Source organism: Magallana gigas, chromosome 4 (genome assembly GCF_963853765.1).
Source record: "Magallana gigas chromosome 4, xbMagGiga1.1, whole genome shotgun sequence".
Taxonomy (NCBI): Eukaryota; Metazoa; Mollusca; class Bivalvia; order Ostreida; family Ostreidae; genus Magallana; species Magallana gigas.
This window is the reverse complement of record NC_088856.1, coordinates 13,354,135-13,375,062: the sequence shown is the minus strand read 5'-3', so window position 1 is coordinate 13,375,062 and position 20,928 is coordinate 13,354,135. Positions and strand designations below refer to the sequence as shown.

General features: G+C 32.6%; 3 protein-coding genes across 4 annotated transcripts; all 3 read left to right on the top strand.

Moving 5' to 3' along the window:
- Positions 1-3,182: 3,182 nt before the first annotated feature.
- Positions 3,183-9,797, top strand: LOC105333884 (glutathione S-transferase Y1-like). Of its 2 annotated transcripts, XM_011437098.4 has the most exons (7): positions 4,241-4,362; positions 5,420-5,495; positions 5,782-5,846; positions 6,560-6,641; positions 6,770-6,870; positions 8,569-8,664; positions 9,090-9,797. In XM_011437098.4, the coding sequence occupies exons 1-7, from the start codon at positions 4,291-4,293 to the stop codon at positions 9,282-9,284; spliced, it is 687 nt and encodes a 228-aa protein (XP_011435400.4). In that variant the 5' UTR covers positions 4,241-4,290; the 3' UTR covers positions 9,285-9,797. The 2 variants fall into 2 exon arrangements, 1 of the variants encoding a protein (XP_011435400.4); XR_010713624.1 differs by lacking the exons at positions 4,241-4,362; positions 5,420-5,495; positions 5,782-5,846; ... (1 more) ...; positions 8,569-8,664; positions 9,090-9,797 and adding exons at positions 3,183-3,299; positions 3,650-3,730 and having other exon boundaries at positions 6,770-6,871.
- A 547-nt stretch (positions 9,798-10,344) lies between these two features.
- LOC105333880 (glutathione S-transferase Y1) lies at positions 10,345-14,579 on the top strand. The gene is made up of 7 exons (XM_034451939.2): positions 10,345-10,506; positions 10,883-10,958; positions 11,928-11,992; positions 12,332-12,413; positions 13,002-13,102; positions 13,351-13,446; positions 13,686-14,579. Exons 1-7 carry the CDS (start codon positions 10,474-10,476, stop codon positions 13,878-13,880), a joined length of 648 nt encoding a protein of 215 aa, XP_034307830.2. The 5' UTR covers positions 10,345-10,473; the 3' UTR covers positions 13,881-14,579.
- Positions 14,580-14,697: 118 nt separating this feature from the next.
- On the top strand, positions 14,698-19,504 carry LOC136274477 (glutathione S-transferase Mu 2-like). The gene is made up of 7 exons (XM_066081365.1): positions 14,698-16,533; positions 16,841-16,916; positions 17,856-17,920; positions 18,045-18,126; positions 18,312-18,412; positions 18,799-18,894; positions 19,189-19,504. The coding sequence occupies exons 1-7, from the start codon at positions 16,501-16,503 to the stop codon at positions 19,381-19,383; spliced, it is 648 nt and encodes a 215-aa protein (XP_065937437.1). The 5' UTR covers positions 14,698-16,500; the 3' UTR covers positions 19,384-19,504.
- Positions 19,505-20,928: the final 1,424 nt, after the last annotated feature.

The following is a 20,928-nucleotide window of genomic DNA, read 5'->3' as shown; positions in this document are numbered from 1 at the left end:
CTCCAGCAAACAACAAGAAAAGTTGGTCTCATGTTACGTACACACATTACTAAGAGTTACAAAATCATACTTTGTTTTCAGGATTTTTTTTTATCTACAGTACCTAAGTGTACATTTGATCAATGAAGGAGAACCATAAATAACACAAATAAAAAAAATATATGCATTTTTGTAATAGTGGAGATTATTTTGACTTTTAAAAAAAATTATTTAGATTTTTATTCTTCAAATTCACTTTAACTCGACGCCATTGTGGCCCTTCAGGCCTTTGATTTTTACAGATTTTTTCTTTATTCGTTTTAATGTAAATATTCAACCCTTTATTGTCGCTCTATAAAACCTTTTTAGATCTGGGGATCATGATTTGAATAATCTTGAATCTAAACTACTTAAGGATGCTTCTACATAAGTTTCAGCTTTTCTGGCCAAATGGTTTTTGCATGAGTAGTTTAAAAAAAAAATGCAAACGAATTTTCAATGATTCCTAATTATTTACCCAATGAAGCAAGTAGTGGCCCTTCATTTTAACAAACTTGAATCCCCTTAAGGATGCTTTATGCCAAGTTTGGTTAAAATTGGTCTAGCAGTTTTTGAAATGAAGAGTTTACAGACGGCGTCAAAAAGCGATCAAAAAAGCTCACCTGAGCTTTCAGCGCCCAGATATACAGGAGCTAAAAAGATATGAATGAGTTGCTCGACTAAAGACGAGGTCTATGGTTGAAGATGTACAGGAAACGTGCCATTCAATGTGCACGTGACCACACAGTAAACATGGAAAGTAAAATAGATAGACGATGGGCTGCATTCAATGTCTTAACTGCTACCTAGCTGCTATGTTAAATATCTAGGTTGTTTAGAACGCACAGGCCTCGTCGTCGCCAAAATTTTCAAATTGCTCAACTCAGTCCTCAACTCATTTGAGATCAAAACTTGGAGTTGAGTCTGAGTGTTGACTTGAGGAAAGTTGGTGACGGTGGGGCCTGAATGAAATAATGCTTGTTATTGCAAAGCTAGCGTATCCGTCAAGATCATAGCGGCTACGTGGAGCTAGATAGCTGCTACAATCTAGAATGCAACCCTGCATTGCACTTAATAACGCGTGTACATTAAAAAAAATAGATTGTGAATATATAAGAGATATGCATATTCAAGTATAGTTACATGCATCTGTTTTTATCATTGTGCCCAAATAGATTGTGAATCTATAAGAGATATGCATATTCAAGTATAGTTACATGCATCTGTCTTTATCATTGTGGCCCAATAGATTGTGAATATATATAAGAGATATGCATATTCAAGTATAGTTACATGTATCTGTTTTTATCATTATGCCCCCCCCCCCCCCCAATCCCGCTATGGATCGGCGACTAATGATATAACGACAACAAATCTCAGCTCCAGGTGAGCTAAAACAGAGTAACAGCAATCACCCAGACTAAATCTGAAAGCGTATTTTTAGTTTTACATCGACCGTAAATTTCCAATGACTGTTTTAAATTTTCAAAACGTTAAAACTATCACCGCCCCTGAATAAATTCCCGTGATTAATATTTAAAACGTTGTCTACAGATTCACTGAAAAACAAGAAAATTTACTTAAGGGTTGTAAGAGGAATTTGCGTCAGAAAAAGAAGAAGATTTGGAAAAAAAACGTGAGTTTATTTTTAGTTCACATTACAGTTCATAAAGAACATATGATACGGGAGAGAAAGGCCAGTAAATCTTCGACAGCCGGAGGGTTAAAGGTTGTGAAAAATAAAAACCGCGCATACCACACAGTCTTTCCAAAATTCATTCTGCATGATGTACATGTATCGCGTATCAATCACAGATGATCTAATTCTTTTAATCACTGCAATAAGTTACATAATACCACAGGTACTTGTTCATAAGACTGCGCACCAACACACATACCTTTTTGTGGGGGGGGGGGGGGGGGGGTTAAAATTAGGAAAACTGTTTGCTATAGTTCGATTCGAACTAGTGTGTGCATTCCTGATGAATCTTAATATCACCTAGTTACGTTAAAAAATGCAATGTGTAATTCACTTTGTAACTATATTTACTTTTTTGCACATATCTTCCTTTCTTCTTTTAAAAAAGGGATGTGGCTTGACCATGGACTAATGTGTGTGTGTGTGTGTGGGGGGGGGGGGGGGGGTTGTTAAACATCATACATGTTGCATGTTAAAAACTCTGAGTCTCGTTGGAATTAACATTGTTGCGCATTTCAGGTAACAGTGTGTACTGCAAATTATAATATATAACTGTATTATTACTTCATCCGTCATCAACGGTAAATTAGAAGCTACTTTACAAAGTTTTACAAAGTTTATAATGAGGTTAAAGTGATCATGACTTACTTTTAAGTCCTTTCTCATATGTTTCACCTCGCCTGTTTTGACCTCGTGATCATTGACATTGAATTGACTTTTGACTGGGCATTGCATGATGGTATTGTAGCAGAAAGCCGTGGAAACACAGAATAATATACTAGTAAGTGACGCGTTTGCGTCAAATCAAAACTGGCTTTTTGCGTCAAATGACAAAAAATGTCTCGTCTGCAAGCACAAAACCATTCACAAATCTAGAGTTGCGTTGTCCCTTAGATGGGGAGGATATAATTCATTGTTAAATTCAAAATGCTCCGATTGTTTGATCCTCTGTTACCCTAGCGGGGTGACATGTCATCTCTGAGAGAATATTTCTATTATAGTGTATTTCGTATAAAGAGGCGTACAGACAGTAAGGTTTTATCCGACAATATAAAATGACCCGCTTGATTCGCCTGGAATCTGCTTAACCCTAATCACCCAATTTAACCCCCTTAAAACAAACCAACCCTTCAAAAAATAAAACAGCCGTGATGTTATCGTATTGTAACCATGCATGGACTCTGTGTCTGTTCAAGAAATAAGGAATCAATCTTTGAGTATTATGAATTGATAATTTCGGTCGGGGCGTGATCAAATCCAATAAAGCCCGAAAGGCTTTATGATAGATTTGATCACGCCCCGACCGAAATTATCACCTCATAATATTCAATTACTTATAATTATATAATTTTAAGCCATCGTACGATGGATATATATTTAAATATAAATAAGCAAATCTCGCTGGCGCCTCAATTGGGCTTCGTTTGAAGTTATGGGTTATAAACTACAAAATCGATATGTATTGTTATCACAGGCAAAGACACTGGAAAATGTAAATATATTTGTTTATATTACAGCACCAGAATTTAGCAGAGATGCTTGGCTGTCTGTCAAAAACACTCTAGGTCTAGCCTTTCCTAATGTACGACTTCTGAAAAACTTGGATATAGATACTTCTAAAATGTGATTTTATGAAAAAAGTAGACTGTATGACATGGTTATAAGTATATCAGATGTGGTTACAGAAATGAGAATATTAAGATAATAGGTAGTGCAAGATTAAAAATCTTGTATAATTTACTCATCATCATTTAAAACATAAAGTGTAAAACAATATCATATGATAATTCAAATTTATCCTTTGCAGAAAAAAACTGACTATTTTCTATCAAATTTGTTAGTTGTTGAAAAAAAATGCCAGTTTTAAGTATGTTCTAAAATAAATTGATGAATTTAATATTTATGCTTACATTTATTTTAATTTTAATTTAGCTTCCTTATTACATTGATGGTGTCATAAAATTACGCAAAGTAACACCATTCTGAGGTACATCGGGGATAAACATGGTCTTTGTGAGTATACAAAGGTTTTATAATTTAAATTTGATTAAGAGAATGAAAGAAATGAAATGGTGCTCAATATTTGAACTAATGTAAACCAACTTGTAACTGTGTGCGAAAAAAAAGTTTTGTGATGTTTGCAATATCATCATCACAAATACTTCTCAATATTTATATAATTTTGTGCCATCGTACGATTAAATATTTAAATATAAATAAGCAAACCCCGCCGGTGCCTCAATTTGGCGTCATGTGTAGTTATGGGTTATATAGTACAAAATCGATACGTAGTGTATTCACAGGCAAAGACACTGGAAAATGTAAATATTTCAAGATAAAGTAGATGAGGATGCAGGCCCTACTCGCACCCACCCACCTACTTCCTAATGCTATGCGCGGCTACAGTGCCTGTCGAGGTAACATGTAAACTACAAACAATCACCTCGCCCTTATCTGCACGTGTGCATGCTTCAAAAATGCATAAAACTATTTTTAACCTTCATACCATATATAGTTTAAGAATGGCCCTACTTTCTTAGGGTGAGGTCAGCGGTACTCGCTGGTACGTGCACATGCTAGTTCGATTCGCTGCACTTTTTTCATCAAGCAAAATGTCGACGCTTGGCTACTGGAACATTAGAGGGGTAACTATATATATCTTTAACCGTTATATTGTTTGATTAATTTGGATTTCTCTTCACGTGTTATTGCAAGCACACAAATGGTTCTATATACATAGATCTGAGAAAAGTATATAATTTTCATTAAAGGATGAAAGATCTACATTAAGTGCACTTTTTGTAAAATTTGGTTTTAACGAAGAAGTTGTATATTTTTCTGTAAAGACATAATTATTCGTTCGAAAGTTATTAGATCCTCACCAATTTACACATTATAAACAGCAGTTAAAAATGTTTTAAAATTATTTTACATGACGTGAACCGCTGTATCGTAAAATGTCCATTAATTCATCTTTTTACTTTGTGAAAATATATCTGCAACTACTATTTGAAGTAAAACCCCTTATTTAGGTAAAAAAAAAATGGGTTATTCCAGGAACAAATCTTATTGATTAGCAAACAATGGCTGGCCTACACTGTATATTTAAAAGTGGCGTTTAATTCCATACGTTTATAAAAACGGGATTACAAAGAGTTCAGGTTTTTATCTTTTATTAACATTATAACCATATAAACATTAATACATGGAACAAGTAAGCGTACAGTATTATCATACCATTACGAACAGGATTCTATATGGAGATAATAATACACATATAGATTTAGAAATTGTTTTTCATTTTCTTTTTAGGGTAGGGCCAATATAGCCATCTAGTGAAAATATATTCAATCTTAGAAAAGAAAACGTTTTTACTTCTACAGTAGTTGAAAATAACTGAATGCGTGTTAATAATGTTCATAAAGCCCTGGTCCCAAATCTAAGGAACTCTAAAATTGTTGTGTATTTTTTCAAAGTGGGCAATGCACTGTCGTGTTGTAAATTTTGAATATACCGGGTGGCAGTAAATACAAAATTTACAACATGACAACTTTTAATTTTGTATTTACTGCCACCCGGTAAATTCAAAATTTACAACATGACAGCACAATGCACATATAATGAAGGATTCTTTTTTGTTTGAGCATTTTCTCTCAAGAATAAAAAAGATTAGTTCGATTTCTAGTACCCTTCGTTTTTCAGCTTGGCCAGCCAATCAGATTGCTGCTGAATTATGTCGGAGAAGAGTTTGATGATGTACAATATCAACAAGGAGTTGGTTAGTACATTTATATTTAGCTACCTAGTACAGTGAACACATATACTGGAAAATCACAGCAAATCACAAATCTGATGTTATAAAGTTGAATATATAAAAATCGGATTGTACATTGTGTTTTGTTTTTTTGTTTGTGTGTTTGTTTGGTTTTTTTTTTTTTTTTTTTGGGGGGGGGGGGGTATTTTTTGACTATTCATGTATTTGACATCTGTAATTTTTAAACTGACGGTATGATTCATAACTTTAACTTTGAAAACTGAAGGTTTTTTTTCTTGTAACATCACAGCGCCGGATTTTAGCAGAGACGCGTGGCTGTCTGTCAAAAACACTCTAGGTCTGGCCTTCCCTAACGTAAGACTTCCTTAAATGTATGCTGCTCTGCTCATTGTTAATATAGTTTTGCTTTTGTTGTTTCATAATGATACATGTTCTTAGAAACTGGATTTTTTAATACAAAAATTCGTTTGTTAATAGTAATTAAATATTTGAATGTTAAATGTCTAAACATTTCCAAACAAAATGCCCAACTGGTATTTGTGAACTAATGAACCAGCGATTTCTTGGAATTGAAACTTTATTCTTAAAAATTGTTCTTTTTTCCATTGAGGTATCTATCCTTCCTAAATCTAGAACTTTGTACATTTATTATTTATGAAACAAATTCTTTCGGTGATTTTTTCTATAACAGAATTTTTACCAATTTAAGTATACATCACAACTCTCATCAACATTATTTCAAATTAATTCAGAAAGAAAATAGTAAATATTTGCCATTGCGGTTTATCATAAATTATGTCACTTACAAAATACAAAACCTTCGAATAAGGGCTATGAAATTCAAACATTTTATAAGTTTTTATCTGAGTTTGTTTTCTGCAAATCTTTCAATTGGTTAAATGGTTCTGCATTAAAGACCAAAAGTGGTAGTGAACTTGTAGATAAACTACGGGAAATCAAAGATACACACATTATTGTGGGAACATAAGTCTACTGTTGCAAAACTTGAAATTCATTAAAATGCTGCAAAAAACATTTTCAAGTATCTTCAAGTTTCATAATTTCAGCTACCATATTACATTGATGGTGATACGAAGATCACACAAAGTAACTCCATATTGAGGTACATCGGGGATAAGCATGCCATTTGTAAGTTTAAAACCTTAATTAAACTTTTTACAAAAATAGGATAGAAATAGGAAACTTTTTCTAGGTTCTGAAATTTATCTATAAAGTGTTCATTTATCAAAGTATACACGTATCACGTTTTCAAACAGTGGGCAAAACTCCAAAGGAGAAAGTGGACTGTGACATGATGGTAGAGAACGCCATGGATTTCAGGAATGGAGTGGTCCGACTGTGCTACAATAAGGATTATGTAGGTCTTTCATACTCCACCACTGTGTGTATCTATGGTATTATCCAATGCACATTGATCATAGTGTAATGAAGAAATTTTAAAAGTTTTGGCAATGAGATTTTTCCAACATACAAAATCAACTTTACCATTCCTTTCTTAGCTCACCTGAACCAACTTTCTGCTGTCCATCGTCGTCTGTCTGTCCGTCCATCTCGATGTAAACTTTTCTCATTTTCGACTTTTTTCTAGAAAAACTGGGCGAAATTTGACCAAACTTGATACAAAGCATTGAAAGGGGATTTCAGATTGTTAAAACGACGGGTGATTTAAGCCATTTTTGAAAGGGATATATTTATTACGAAACGGTGATAAATAGGTGTTCGCCTTAAAAATATCTCCTTCTCAATAACCACTGCACCAGAAATGCCAATATTTACATCAAAGCTTGATTACATAGCGAAGATTCCACATTCTTAAAATTGTGACCAATAATTGTGCCCCATTTAGAGAAGAACTACAATACTACGTACGATTTGTGGGATTACTATGTAAGCATCCTCAGATAGTGTAGATTTTTATTCATGTGACCAGGACAAATGCTTAGGCCTCAGAGGAGGTTTAAAGTTTAACATAGAATTACACATGTGTAAGGAAAATGTTTTCATATGTTGAGGCCTAGGATAATTGAACCATTTTTACAAGACCTTGGACTTTCGGTTGGACGTAGCTGTCTATTTCTTGCGTCAAAACAATTTAAAAATGACGCGGTTTCAAGCGAAATATGCACTGATTGCGTAGTTTTAGCACAAAAGCCAGACAAATCTTACTGATTTCAAAGAGTCATGGCTGAGTGGCCAGCAATGAAATAGACAGGCCTACGTCACATTGCTGTTTGACAAAACTACCCAAAGTCCAAGCTCTTGTTAAAATGGTTCTAAGATTGGTCAGTTGATGTATCTTAAATCTTACGATATGATGTCCAAAAAAGTAGGCATCTCTTTACGTGTTTAATGTATTGTCAGATCTTGGAATATGAGTGTTTAACAATAATTCTTAATCTTTTTTTTTTAGATTTATATACATTTCGAAATACAATGTTGCAAGAACTACTGTTGAAGTGAGCGTTGTGGCCCATGGGCCTCTTGTTTAATATCTACTGACTTCTTTGATACTAGTATATGGGTTTATCTGAGTAAGTCATATAAGTCTAAGTATGCGAACATAATAATTTATGTCTTATTTACACCCACTTCAATTATTTAGCGTTACTAGTGACAATGAAGGTATCCTCAAAACATCATATAGATAATATAAGCCAATTAAGTTTTGAAAATTAAACATCTTACAAGTATTTATAAGAAATATGAATTCCTTCAAATGCGTATAGACTGTACACTTATAATTAACAGATGCTGTCCAAAAGTTTTTCTAAAATTTTAAGGCAGATGTAATAAGTAATTTGCAATCTAATTTAAATTAGACTCGTACATGTATAATAGAAATTATTCGTTCCTCTACAACACGCTATGGTTCACAAGTATATATATATTTTTATTTTTTAGTGTATTGTAGAGGAGCGAATAATTTATACAAGTATAATTTTCAAATTAGATTGTGTAATTTTTCGACTACCCACCCCCCTTTAATAGTGGGAAAATACTCCATGGATGTTCATGCATATATCTGTAATTGTAATTAATTTGTTAATTAACACAGGAAAAAATCAAGGACGACTACTTTACCAATGTCAAGGACAAACTGATACAGTTTGACGCGTTCCTTAGAGACAAACTTTGGTTCGCTGGCGATAGTGTAAGTCTAGTCTTTAGCTTCCAAGATATTGTAGAATCGAGCAATAGCACTTCAAGGATTACAAAATTAATCTTGTTCGGTTTAAAGCTAGATAAATTAGATAAGCTGAAGGTTAGGCACTGGTATATTTTACAGTTAATCCTCAAAATTTTTAACGATACAAAAGTATTTTGGTAGCTTTTATTTTAACTGAGCACTAGATGCATGGAAAGCTTCACCATTTCATTCAGGTCTTCAAAATTAATTTGTAGATATCTTATTTATAAAGGTTATGATTTACCATATGATGCAAATCCCGGTCTTAAGATCATAGCATTTACTAGTCTGAAATATCTGACGTTTTCCTATGTAGCTTTTTTAACAGTTTCGATATTTTACTTACCAGATTTACGTAATACAAAACAAATACGATGTTCTGCCTTCAGATCACCATCTGTGACTTCCCAATGTACGAGTTACTGGACCAGCACAGACTGATGAAGCCTGGGATACTAGACGATTACCCCAACCTGGCCAAGTTTGTGGAGAGATTCGAGAACCTCCCCAAAATCAAGGCCTATATGGCGTCCGATAAATTCATGGCGCGACCCGTCAACAGTAATCTGGCAATGTTCATGTGATTTTTTTCTCTCTAACACTGGCTTACCTTAATATCCTTAAAACTCTAATTAAAAGCTCGTTTGTTTTCAAAAGTGGAAAAAATAGTATGTACAATTAATGCAGCGGTGATTTTTTTTCTGAAACAGCAGTGCATTTCCTTTTTTCTGTCCTTGTTTTGCGGGGAAAATGGGTGATGTATTTTGATGTACATCTTTGTTCTGTATGAAATTTGTTCCTATGTCTTATTTTAAAAAAACTCTTTGGAAACGCCGATTTATTGTGATTGAAAATAATTTTAAATACATATTTATGTATAATGTTGGGAATTAACCTCACCTGATCTATACTGAGGTTCAAGTGAGGTTTTTTTTAATTACATGTACGTCATGTTGTCCAATATCTTTCCATTTGTCTTTCTGTCTGTTTTATGTGATGTGGAAAGATTATAATAAATGTAATGAATAATAATGAATTTGAATCAAAAATATCATGCATTGCAGAAACTACATGTAGGATTTGATGCTATATATGTAGTGGTACATCATACAGTGGCTAGTCAATCAAATAGCATGTAATTCATGTAATCTTTGTAATAAAATATTTCTTGCAATTGCATGTAACTGGTATCTATCAGTGTATAACTAAGGTGATTTGAAAATCACTACTTTGGCAAGGTGGAAATGTTAAACGCGAGGAATTTTATTTTATATGTGTCATTCACTGTACAGGCCTGGGAGAGGACGAAGCAGAAAATCTCCCCTATAAACAGTCTGAAGAAAAAGCCAATTTAGAAAAATTATTGATTTTACATGTCATAAAGTCTAAAATATCCAGGAAAAGTGGGTGGTGGGGTGGGGATTTCCTGACTTCCTATCCATACTCTTTCTTCCAAACTTATATATAACCTAACCCCCCCCCCCCCCCCCAAAAAAAAAAAAAGAAAAAGAAGAAACACCTCACTTATCGACATATTTATCGTGCTTATCTGCAAGTTTACGTCGTATTTTCAACAAAGCTTATTAAACCTCAATACCCCCTTTTAAATCTTTATTGACATAAAAACCCCGATACCTCGAGAGAAGACAAAGTCGTTGAGTTTTATCAGTCGGGATCGGTGGTACTGATTTGTGCCTGGCTAACTAACGGTAACAAGTGCAAGTGAGTGTCTGACAGTTTTGCTGCGTCTACCTAGCTCAAATATCAAGCATCATGCCGGCTCTAGGGTACTGGAAAATTAGAGGGGTAGGTTGAATATAATTTTTCATAACCGTGAATGATGTATTTACTACAAATGTGTTCCATAGCACATGTACTACATGATGTACAGATGTAGCAGGTGCGCGCTTGCGCTGGAGACCGCTATCTGGTGCACATTTCCCGTTTGATTACGTAATATTTATCAACATGTGATTATGTAATACTTATCCTTTGAAGATTATTCTTTATATCAAAATAAAAAAGAAGTTAGTTCGATAATTTCACGAAAAAGGCAGAATTCGTTAGATGTTTACTGCATGATTCACATGCTCTTTTATGTCGGCGGTATGTTATCTATTCGCCCCTCTATAAATTCGTCCTTTTGACTGATGTTCAGTTTCTAGCACCTTTCTTTTTTCAGCTAGCCCAACCAATAAGACTACTGCTGAATTATGTTGGAGAAGAGTTCGATGATGTACAATATGAACAAGGCGATGGTTAGTACATGTATATAGTAAAGTGAATGTTTCAGTACATGTATATTATATATAGTTTTCTTATTATTGAGAATAGTCCATTTTTAGCTCACCTGAGCCAGGTCATGTCAATTAAAATGTAACACTTTACCAATTTTGAAAAGACTTCGATTGATAAATTTAGAATTTCTCTAGCTCTTTTTCAACCCTGAGTTCCTGAGATTTGTTATTCACAATTCAAATTAAGATGTTTTGGCTTGCATATTGCAGAAGATATATAAAATATTAGAGCTCTTAAACAATATCTTTGTTTTGTGCTTGAAATATCTAGTTTTACAAATGAGTTATTAAAAAACTATTTTAATGTTTGTCAAAAAGTGCAAATTGAATCTTTTTTATCAATATAAACTTTAAAAAAAATAACAACAGAAAACATTTTAAGAATAAGTCTTGTTTACAATGAATATATAGGGAAATAAGAAAAAAATTGACTTACTTTTAGCACATGCAGATGTTGAAAAATATTCACGAATTTAACCTAAAGAAAAAAAATTGAAAACTTTAACCATTTCATTTTTCATTATGTTTATCTAAGAGTCCCGTTTTACATTAATTTGGCTTATTTTAATATGTATTTAAGGAATAAGGAATCATTCTTTGAGTATTATGAGGTGATAATTTTTGTTGGGGCGTGATCAAATCCAATAAATCCCAAGGGCTTTATGATAGATTTGATCACACCCCGACCGAAATTATTACCTCATAATATTCAAAGAATGATTCCTTATTACTTATATTTATATAATTTTAAGCCATCGTACGATTAAATATTTAAAGATAAATAAGTAAATCCCGCTGGCACCTCAGTTGGGCTTCGTTAGAAGTCATGGGTTATATATAAAGTACAAAATCGATATGACTAATGTACTGTTATCACTGTGTGACAGGCAAAGACACTGGAAAATGTAAATATATTTGTTTATATTACAGCACCAGAATTTAGCAGAGATGCTTGGATGTCTGTCAAAAACACTCTAGGTCTAGCCTTTCCTAATGTAAGATCTGAAAAACTTGAATATAGATAAATGTGATTTTATGAGATAAGTAGACTGTATGACATAGTTATAAGTATATCAGATCTGGTTACAGAAATGAGAATATTAAGATAATAGGTAGTGCAAGATTAAAAATCTTGTATAATTTACTCATCATCATTTAACACGTAAAGTGTAAAACAATATCATATGATAATTCAAATTTATCCTTTGCAGAAAAAACTGACTATTTTCTGTCAAATTGTTAGTTGTTGAAAAAAAATGCCAGTTTTAAGTATGTTCTAAAATTAGTTGATGAATTTAATATTTATGCTTACATTTATTTTAATTTTAATTTAGCTTCCTTATTTCATTGATGGTGACATTAAAATTACACAAAGTAACTCCATTCTGAGGTACATCGGGGATAAACATGGTGTTTGTGAGTATACAGAGGTTTTATAATTTAAATTTGATTAAGAGAATGAAAGAAATGAAATGTTGCTCAATATTTGAACTAATGTAAACCAACTTTTAACTGTGCGCGAAACAAAGTTTTGTGATGTTCACAATATTATCACCATAACAAATACTTCTCAATCCCCACATTTCTCTGGTAGTTTTTTTCTAACAGACAATCTAAACTTGTTCATGAAAATTAGTCACTACAAACCAGTTTATCTTTCAAATTGTGAATTGGTCCGAATAAATGTTGGTGTTTTACAGTACTTAAATTCCACATTTTATTTGTTAGAGCAAAATGATTCTCGAGAAGTCATAATTAATTTACCTCGTTATTTTTATGTAACAATAACTAACATATGCATGCTTTTTGTTTATAATTGATGGATTACTAAAATTCATGTATTTATATTGGTGTTATTTTGAAACAGAAAATTCCATACTTGTACATGTATATGTCAATAATATTATGTAAGTGTATTGATTTTTTTCAAAAAGAGCAATTTGTCCTCTTTGGAATATAGAGCATTCATTAATCAAAGTATACATGTATCATGTTTTCAAACAGTGGGCAAAACTCCAAAGGAGAAAGTGGACTGTGACATGATGGTAGAGAACGCCATGGATTTCAGGAATGGAGTGGTCCGACTGTGCTACAATAAGGATTATGTAGGGCTTGTTCTAATATTCAAATGGTGTGGGTATCTATGGAATTTCTTTCATGAGATCAAAAGTCAATGTCAGATGAATTATTATTAATTTCATGAAGTTTGCGGGAGGGATTAAGTGTATGTCCCACAAGTTTTGCTAAATCATACATTACATTATTTCAAGTCAAAATCTGCTATCATTTGTAAGAATATAAACCATCCATTAATTTATATTTTTGTAAATATGTAATTTGTGTGTTTACACAGGAAAAAATCAAGGAGGATTACTTTGCTAATGTTAAGGACAAGCTGAGACAATTCGACGCGTTCCTTGGAGACAAACCTTGGTTTGCTGGGGATAATGTAAGTCTAGTTTTGGGAGTCAGCTAAAGGGGTTGAAAAATACTGGAAAATTGAGCAAGAGTCATATAAATAAATGTATCTTACAATTTATCTATCAGATATTATCCTATCTGTAGGATATATTAGATAAAGGAGGTACAGAGCTTTAATGTTATTATTTCCATTGATCCCAGTCTTATTTTACAATTTACTATCGTTTCTTTATGGCTAAACTACATGATCAAACTTTCCGTCTTTAGATAACAATCTGTGACTTCCCAATGTATGAGTTACTGGACCAGCACAAACTGATGAAGCCTGGGATACTAGACGATTACCCTCACCTGGCCAAGTTTGTGGAGAGATTTGAGAACCTCCCAAAAATCAAGGCCTACATGGCGTCTGATAAATTCATGGCCGGACCCATCAACAACAAAGTTGCAGGGTTCAAGTGATTTTTCACTCACAACGACTAACCTTTGGATGCATAGAATTTTCATTTTATGTTCTAAAAAAAAAAGTATTAACTGATTAATCAGATGATATGGCGTAATGCTATGTAGTTCTGTATTCAGCAATTAGTTGTTCACTGGAAACAATGATGCATTGTTGAGTGCTTGTATTTTAGAAATAATGAGTACTATTTTGATAAATGAGGTTGTAGATTCTAATATATAAACCCTTTCCGAAATTACTTTTTATAGAACCTTATTGACTTATAGAAAATTTTTTAGACTTGGTTGTTGAAGGTTAACTTTTTTAAATTGGTCTTTTACTACCGGTACACTTTGCCTTGCCACCAAATTGTCTAGATTCCTTTTACAAAAATTGTGAACTTTTGGTATAAAAAATAAGTTAATAATGGGCTGTTAGATAAGGACATCGTTGTAACAAATTTTAACTCAGTTTTATTATTGTTTTTTCCATAGATTTTGCAATCTAGTATTTTATACTTTATTTTAGTGCCATTTTTCTTGATTTATCGCATGGTTGTTTTCCTTCATTTTTTGGACACAATATTCTCCTCTTTGTTACGTTTAAGGATTTTATTTTCAGGTTATGATATAGGCCAATCAAATTTTATATCCAGGCCAGTGTTGTTTAGTGCAGATGTCCGTAAAATTTAATAAATAATCAATAAATTAGTTAATTTATTTATTTCTCTTGACTTTTTGATTCTGTTATTAGTATCCAGAATGCTTTGATCTCTTTTTTTGTCTTCAAACCAAAAAAGCAGGAACAATTAGTGAAAAGGTGGCAAATTTATTGGAATGTTTTGCCAGACATTGTTCAGGGCTGTCAAATTTGTAAACCGTATTTAAGATTATTAATCTATTTCATGGATTTCAACCTCTTCCCTAACAAGCTTGTGAGCATCTTTCAATTTTTTCACCATATTAGATCTAGTTTTTGAGGTTAGAGCTTAAAATTGAATGAAATTTGAAGTGGTTTAAAAAACAATTTCTATTTTAATCTAAATAGATTTTTTTAGTTGCATGATAGACATGACGTGATTTTCACCAAATTATTCTTGCATGGTTTTTAAGAGCTTATTCCAAATCCAGAACGTCTGTTTACTTAAAACTCTGCACTTTAAGAAGATTCACCCAGTGACCATGGGAAAGATCATTGTGTAATAAGCAGATGTCTGCCTTTTATTTAAATGTGTTTTCAATTAGAAAATTTTAGTGTGAAATTTAATAACTTTTCTTAAGTAAGTTAAAAGATATTGAATAGCTATGCCTCCACACCGGCATATATTTCTTACGAGAATTAATATTGATATTGCCATAAAAGGCAGTAATGATGGTTTACTGGATAGACCCCGTTAAAACCGCTATAAATAGATAAACAGAAAGTCAGCTACACGACATGACTGAAGTCAGTAGTAAGTATCATTTTGAAAGGTCAAATATTTAGTGCCAACTCCATATATATGTATGCGTTAAATAAAATTGAGATACTGATAATGACATAAATACAGAAATACTCGCTTTATTATGAAATCAAATATGTTTCATGCTTCGTTTGTTGGTTTATGTTGGTATAAGGATTGCTGGCAATGCAGAATTCATATACATATGTTAATATTTTTCTTAATTTTAAAATTTTAATGTTCACAAGTATTTCCCCCTTTCGAACTGACTGCAACACTGTAGATCTTTTCAATATTTTAATGAGACGTTTTCTGGAGACCTTTAAAAATCCCTGGAGAGGGTCATACTTGAACCATCAAAGTAATTACACTATAGTATATAAATGGACTCATTCTATCACATTTATACATGTTTTCTTTTATTTTAAGCAAGCATGAACTTAATTGTCATCATAATACATTGTATTTCTTAATTAAGGACATTCGTTTCGTTAGAGTTCAAGGAAGGTGACATTGATTTTCATACAAACAATATAAGGTCATGGTCATTACACTCTAATAAATCCTTGGCAACCTTTAAATCAAGTATGAACGATTGATGTCTTTGTATAGGAAACTTACAAACTGGACACGAATTTGAAAGAATCAAGTTATTTGACCTTGACATAAATCAAACCACCTTGTGTGAAGAATGGGTGCAGGGAATTTATGATGTAACAATATCTTTGGAAGTAGTTTTAATCGTCCATTTTTGATACAAGTCCTTCAAATTTCAACCACAAATATATTATAATTCAAATGCTTTATGTCACTGAAAAAATTAGAGGGGCAATTAAAACATTGATAATTAAAAATGAATATGTCCTCTTTGTTGACAACCCAGAAAGCTATCATCTAGAAATTAACTTATTTTAACACATTTTTATAACTTTCACTATATATAGTGTATCCTCTTTTATTTTGATGAGAATTCTGTCAAGTGTACATGCATACACCATACTCGGGTGGCCTTATAGCCCTCGGGCATTATCAGTCTTGCATGGCCTTGGCCTCATTCCATATCATTCTTGACCTAGTAAAACCATATTAAGTTGTGCAGACGCACGTACATATTTATCTGCTATCATCGCGTTTAACCAAATGTTTTGATTTCCGGTGAACGATTGTCGTAGATTCCGTTACAAGGCCTACAAGACATTATGCCTACACTGGGATACTGGAAAACAAGAGGGGTATATAATATCATAAGTTTTTTGATTGGAACTTGAATCTTATTTTAAAAGATGTCTAATTCATTATGATTATACATCTTGGAACCCAAATCAGTAGTGTTTCTGGTGATAGCTATAGGCCCATGGGCCTTAATGATCACCTGACTACTCTTTATATGAATTTTTTAATTAACAAAACATCGTGGGTTAAAGAGATCAGATACGTTTATATGGTATGTCTATGTAGTTTATCTCAAATATGTCAGACATCAAAACGATATAATAATTTAGATTTCAGTGTACACAATCATTACTATTTGTATTTCAGCTAGCTCAGCCAATAAGATTGTTACTGAATTATGTCGGAGAGGACTTTGATGATGTACAGTATGAACTTGGAGATGGTTGGTACATATATTGACTTAACTCAGCCAAAGTCATTGTTCTGTAATTATTTAAGGAATAAGGAGTCATTATTTGAGTATTATATGAGGTGATGATTTCGGTCGGGGCGTGGTCAAATCCAATGAAGCCCGAAGGGCTTTATTGTGGATTTGGCCACGCTCCGACCGAAATTATTACCTCATAATATTCAAAGAATGATTCCTTATTACTTATATTTATTTTATTTCCAATTTGTACATTTTAAAACAACCTTATTTTAAAATCACTATTTTTTTATATAGCGCATGTTACATGTATTATTACGCGGCGCAGCCAATACAGTTTTTCGGTTATGCTATAAGACACGCCCATTTTGTGTTGCTCATGTTTTATGAAGTTATATTCGTTTTGATCCAGAATTTAGCGGGGTTGTTTGTTGTATTCGGGGTTAACACTATGCACCATACATTTAGTATAACTACAGGACATCAGGTCGAGGATATTAATACACAATGGAGACATCACTATATTCCTGCAAAGGTTATAATTATAGGATTAAGCAGTGGTGGAGAGTCTAATCTGAATCTTTTATTCCGATGCCGAGCGCTTGAGGAGGCTGGATGGTCAACCCATCAGATCAACCTTAATTTTTAGATGTAATTTGTTAAGCTATAAACTGTTATTAATTGTTAAGTTATGAACTGATATATACATGTAGCAAAGAAAAACTAATATATATAGCTTTTGAAATTGATTTTTTTTTTCTATATATTTATATAGAGCTCTTCTTCTTGCAATACAGTCTAAAAATAACCACAAATATACAACATAAAACGTTGTTGATATGACTCATTTAACAATACAGAAATGCTTCATTGTGCAAAGATAAGTAATGGAATAACATGCACTTTCATGAAAAGTCTAATAACTCAAAATTTGTTGCAATTTTCACATTACAGCACCCGACTATAGCAGAGAAGAATGGCTGTCTGTCAAAAACACTCCAGGACTAGCCTTCCCAAATGTAGGAGTCGCTTGGACATTTAAGAAATATGATTTGTCATTACATAAGAATTGATTTTAAAGATGAGTCATTATCTATTATATATTTTATACATTGATTAAAAATTCATTGCTTTCTGTTTAAGATTCCCTATTACATTGATGATGATATAAAAATTACACAAAGTAACTCCATCCTGAGGTATATTGGAGATAAACATGGCATGTGTAAGTATCTGTTGCTCTGGCCCCCAATTTACAGACAAGTTTATGTATAATACATTATAACAGATTCTGAATTTTCGTCAGCTTAAAAATCCAATTTTGATTTATTTTTCATTGTGTTTTATGTAAATATTCTATATATCAAAGTAGGATTAAAAAAAAAAATGTTATGATATCCTGTCCCATAGTAGGAAAAACTCCCCGAGACAAAGTGGACTGTGATATGATGGTGGAGAACGCCATGGATTTTAGAAATGGGGTCATTCGGTTGTGCTACGACAACGACTACGTAAGGTTTATGTTATGTTGCCTTAATCAAGAAGTCTTATATACAATCTCACGTGTTTGAGTACCCATTATTTGTTTGTATTTCACGACTGTTTTATTTTGAAAGCCTGGTTTAAGTAAGCTAAAAAAAATTATATTTGCAATTGTGAAATAAATTCCAGGATAAATATACAATATGTGAATGTATTTCTTTATATATGAGACCAATTAGTCTAAAGTTTTAGAATGAAATGAAAATAATCGAATGTAGAAAGTCTTATGCAGGCGATTTCAGTTCTTTTATTTTTTTTTTGGTTATGTATGAATTTTCTCTGCTTTTCAATATTTTCCATCAATATACAACTACAGTATATTAAACTTGTAATAGCAATTGTTCTATTGACACAGGAAAAGATCAAGGACGCCTACTTTGCCAATGTCAAGGACAAACTAAGACAGTTTGACACGTTCCTTGGAGACAAACCTTGGTTCGCTGAGTATGGTGTAAGTCTTTATATTGAAATTTTATTCTGGTTAAAAAATCCCGAAATATAGCAGATTCTCTAAAAATAGTATCATACTATAGAAGTCAATTTGAATGAGTTTTGAAAATAGAACTACATGTACTGTGAAGAACTTCGATTTTTTAATTTTATTTTCTCTAAATAATTTCATGACATATCCTTAAAGTTTACTGCATGTAGTCCGAAATATCTGACATTTTCCTAGTTAAAAACAAAAACAACAAAAAACATTCTCCTTATTTCACCTGCCAAATTTACGATTTTCTGTCTTCAGATCACGATCTGTGACTTCCCAATATACGAGTTACTGGACCAGCACAGACTGATGAAGCCTGGGATACTAGACGATTACTCCAACCTGGCCAAGTTTGTGGAGAGATTCGAGAACCTCCCTAAAATTAAGGCCTACATGGCGTCCAATAAATTCATGGCCAGACCCGTCAACAACAAGTTTGCATTGTTCAAGTGATTTTTAACAAAATATGTAATATAATTATACTTAAACATGTAGCCATAAGAACATAGAACCCTACATACCTGTATATGTACATGTATTGGAGAACAACAGTTTTGTCACTCTGTATGGGTCTTTTTGGGGTTTCCACAAAGCACCCACTCGGAATTACTCGGATGTCTCGCGCACTCTATGGAGCGTAGCGGAATCAGCCGAGGATTGCCGATTGCAAAGCACCCGATATAGAAAAGGTACATCTCAATTTTTGTAAGAGAATTCTTGCATGGGTCAACAAAAAAACTACAAATAATTTAGTGTATTATGAACTGGGTAGATTTCTTTTGTATATTAGAAAAAAACTACGAATTTTCAAATACTGGTTAAAAATTAAAAATACAAATAACATTATCTTGTAGGAGGCATACGAAAGCATGCTTGTCAATAACGATAACTGGATGGTTTCCTATCTTCACAACGTCAAGGTTTTGTGATTACGGAACTCCACACAAACGTTTGTGTGGAGTTCCGTAATCACAAAACCTTGACGTTGTGAAGATGGCGTTCCGTAATCACAAAACCTTGACGTTGTGAAGATGGCGTTCCGTAATCACAAAACCTTGACGTTGTGAAGATGGCATGGGTCTAAAATATTTGTTTGACGAAACTTGTTCAAATCAATGTAAAACCTACAAGATAATTGAGTGTAGAATATTAGATATTTATAAACAAAGTTTGATGTCATCTTTTTCGACATCTCCGAAGAGTAGGTTATATCAACACCTTGTGGATAATTTTTGTTTTCAAACTTATCTTAGGAGACCTATTAATTATACTTCAAAAAAATTTATAAGTATTTTTCGAACTTCATCACACTCTTTAAATATTAAAAAAGGTCGACACAACAAGGTGCCAAGAAATGAAAGATTTTGCAATCATTGTAACAAAAAAGATTTAGAAGATGAGTTCCACTTTATACTCATATGTCCTTTTTACGCTGAATTACGAAAGAAATATATAAAGAGTTTTTATTACAAAAAACCAAGTGTCTTTAAGCTAGCTAAACTTTTAAGTGTTAACAATACATAGGAACTCAATAATTTAGGAAAATATTTGTCTAGCGCTTTCAAAATACGAGAGCGCAGCATTGTAGTAATACTACAGTTTAAGCTACTTATCATACATTTATGTCCATTCATATTCTAAGATATGTACATGATTATATTGTCTTAATATGTCCACTCACTTAATGCACATTGCACATTTGTATATAATTTTATATATATTATAATTTGTATTCCGATGAGTTGTAAAGCTCAAGGATAATAAATTGAATTGAATGGTCTGTAAAAGAATTAAGATTCTGCTATTTTTATATGGAACAACACGCATTTTCTACCTTCTGTTTGTACTTAATTGCTAAAAATGAAGTTGCCAAATTTTAAAACTTATGTAATATAGTTCAATATAATTTGATGATTAATGTTTTAAACTTGCTTTAAATCTTCAAGATTCTTACAAGTAAAAATTATGATTAGCCCGCAGTGCGGCAAATTCTGTAGA